Source organism: Antrostomus carolinensis, unplaced genomic scaffold (genome assembly GCF_000700745.2).
Source record: "Antrostomus carolinensis isolate BGI_N321 unplaced genomic scaffold, ASM70074v2 scaffold10526, whole genome shotgun sequence".
In the NCBI taxonomy this organism is placed as follows: Eukaryota; Metazoa; Chordata; class Aves; order Caprimulgiformes; family Caprimulgidae; genus Antrostomus; species Antrostomus carolinensis.
The window spans coordinates 1-2,932 of NW_010321153.1; the positions used below are offsets into that span (position 1 = coordinate 1).

Sequence of the window (2,932 nt, forward strand, 5' to 3'; positions counted from 1 at the left end):
CATCACTAGGTACATCCTACAAAGGTGCTAGCACTCTCCAGAGGTGCCAGTACAAAAAAATAAGGGTTGTAAAAGCAGGATTTCAAACTTTTTTTGTGCTGTTTAGACCCTACTGTCTGCTAAACTCTGTGGGAACCCCAATTTTTTAGTGGTGTGGGTGCTAATCCAAATCTCACCATGGCAAGGTACATTCCACAAAGGTGCTAGCACTCTCCAGAGGTACCAGGACAAAAAAAGAGGGTTGTAAAAGCAAGATTTGAAACTTTTTTTGTGCTATTTAGACCCTGCTGTCTGCTGAGTTCTGTGGGAACCCCGATTTTTTAGTGGTGTGGGTGCTAATCCCAATCTCACCATCACTAGGTACATCCTACAAAGGTGCTAGTGCTCTCCAGAGGTACCAGGACAAAAAAAGAGGGTTGTAAAAGCAAGATTTGAAACTTTTTTTGTGCTATTTAGACCCTGCTGTCTGCTGAGTTCTGTGGGAACCCCGATTTTTTAGTGGTGTGGGTGCTAATCCAAATCTCACCATCACTAGGTACATCCTACAAAGGTGCTAGCACTCTCCAGAGGTGCCAGTACAAAAAAATAAGGGTTGTAAAAGCAGGATTTCAAACTTTTTTTGTGCTGTTTAGACCCTACTGTCTGCTAAACTCTGTGGGAACCCCAATTTTTTAGTGGTGTGGGTGCTAATCCCAATCTCACCATCACTAGGTACATCCTACAAAGGTGCTAGTGCTCTCCAGAGGTACCAGGACAAAAAAAGAGGGTTGTAAAAGCAGGATTTGAAACTTTTTTGTGCTATTTAGACCCCGCTGTCTGCTAAACACCGTGGGAACCCCCAGTTTTTAGTGGTGTGGGTGCTAATTCCAGTCTCACCATGGCAGGGTACATCCCACAAAGCTTCCAGTGCTCTTCAGAGGTGCCAGGACCAAAAAAAGAGGGTTGTTAGAGCAAGATTTGAAACTTTTTTTGTGCTATTTAGACCCTGCTGTCTGCTGAGCTCTGTGGGAACCCCCAGTTTTTAGTGGTGTGGGTGCTAATCCCAATCTCACCATGGCAGGGTACAGCCTACAAAGGTGTCAGCATTCTCCAGAGGTGCCAGGACAAAAAAAGAGGGTTGTAAAAACAGGATTTTAAACTTTTTTTGTCCTACCTAGACCCTGCTGTCTGCTGAACTGAGTTGGAACCCCCATTTTTTAGTGGTGTGGGTGCTAATCCCAATCTCACCATGGGAAGGTACATCCCACAAAGCTTCCAGTGCTCTCCAGAGGTGCCAAGACAAAAAAATTAGGCTTGTAAAAACAGGATTTAAAACTTTTTTTGTGCTACCTAAACCCTAGTGTCTGCTGGGCTCTGTTACAGGTCAGTGACATGGGGACATTTGCCATCAGGTGGCCCTTAAACACTTCTGAGTGTTACAGGGGCAGCAGATCAGGGCTGGGGGAGGTTTAAATTGTGGCAGAAATTATCTTTCCTATGAAGGGAGAGGTAAGAGGCTGGTGCCTCCAGCTTGGAGATGATGTTGGTCCCAGTCTCACTGTCTTGCCTTGAACCCCAGTCCCTTTTCTCACTGTGACATCCATCCGTGTCATCTCCCCACAGCCTGTGATCACTGCCTGCGGGCTTTGGAGACGGCAGAGGAAAATGCCCAGCGGCTGCTGGGGAAGAGCTCCCTGGTGCTGCCTCACCCAGAGCAGTGCAGCATCCGGAAAGATCTGCACCAGCAGTGTCCCCGGTGCCAGGTATGGGGCTGCTGGGAGGGACTGTGATCTTGTTGGGGGTCACTGACTCCTTTATAGCATCTTGTGCTGCCCCAAGATGGGTGTCTGCCTTTCCCTTCTGCATTGCCATGGCTAAAGAGCTGGGGTTCAGGTGATCAGGGAGGGGGCACAGCTGGGTCTAGGACCCCCCCTTTTCCTGCTGCTATAGCCAATGCTGGGCGCTGTGCCCCTCGCTCTAGGTGACGTACTGCAGCGCTGAGTGCAGGCAGGCCGCTTTGGAGCAGTACCACCAGGTCCTCTGCCTTGGCCCGTCCCGTGATGACCCCACGCACCCCCTCAACAAGCTACAAGAGGCATGGAGGTAGGGGACTGACCTGCCTGTTGCTCCACGGACAGAGGAGGTGGCTCTCCTGGGCTGGGTGACACTTGCCTGGGACCAGGGCTGAGGACTGTCCTTGCTTTGCATCCCTGCATGGGGTGGCTGGAGGGTGGTGGTGGCTGTGGGCCACTGTCCAGCTCTACCTGCAGGGGAATTAATGGTGGGGTGGGAAGGAGCCCCAGGACTCTGTCCAGTCCAACCCCCCTGACAAAGCAGGTTCCCTACACCAGGTTGCACAGGAAAGTGTCCAGCTGGGTTTGGAACATCTCCAGAGATGGAGACTCCACACCCTCTCTGGGCAGCCTGTCCCAGGGCTCCAACACCCTCACAGGAAAGAAGTTTTTCCTTAAGAATTTGTGTTAGCAGCACAAGGGTTTGGACACACAGCTGAGCAGTTCTTATTTTTCTTCTTGTAAAAGAGCTACAGAGCACTGAGCTGCACATCCCTCACTCCTGGAATTTTATAGTGCTCCTGCAGATCTCCAGTCTCTGGGAGGTTCTCCTTGTAGCACCCCTGTGGGTACAGAAATTGCTGTCCCTGCTTGTGGGTGACAAAATAGGCAGAGACAGGAGAAGTCAGACATCCCTGACCCAAAGCTCATCACAAACCCCAGCTCTCGCTGCAGTCCTGGGCTTTGTGTGGGACCCAGGCTCTGGTTTAACAGGATGGCAGGAGATTATTTATATGCTCAGAGCAGACAGGTGGGTTCAGGCTTCTCCTCACCCCAAGCAGCACTGGATCCCCACACACCATGATGCTGCACTGGCTGCTTTGGTGTGACAGATGAGTGAAGGCCTGACCACATGGATAGCATCTGCCTCTCCCTCCCTC

At 50.8% G+C, this 2,932-nt stretch overlaps 1 protein-coding gene across 1 annotated transcript in view; it reads left to right on the forward strand.

Annotated features, from left to right (window-relative positions):
* Positions 1–1,602: 1,602 nt before the first annotated feature.
* The window catches only part of SMYD5 (SMYD family member 5), a gene marked incomplete at its 5' end in the record, with an annotated part of 4,353 nt that continues 3,023 nt past the window's right edge, over positions 1,603–2,932 (forward strand). The window contains 2 exons of the mRNA XM_010169819.1: positions 1,603–1,742; positions 1,961–2,082. Coding sequence (XP_010168121.1) covers positions 1,603–1,742; positions 1,961–2,082 — 262 coding nt within the window. The remainder of the gene's footprint in view (positions 1,743–1,960; positions 2,083–2,932) is intronic.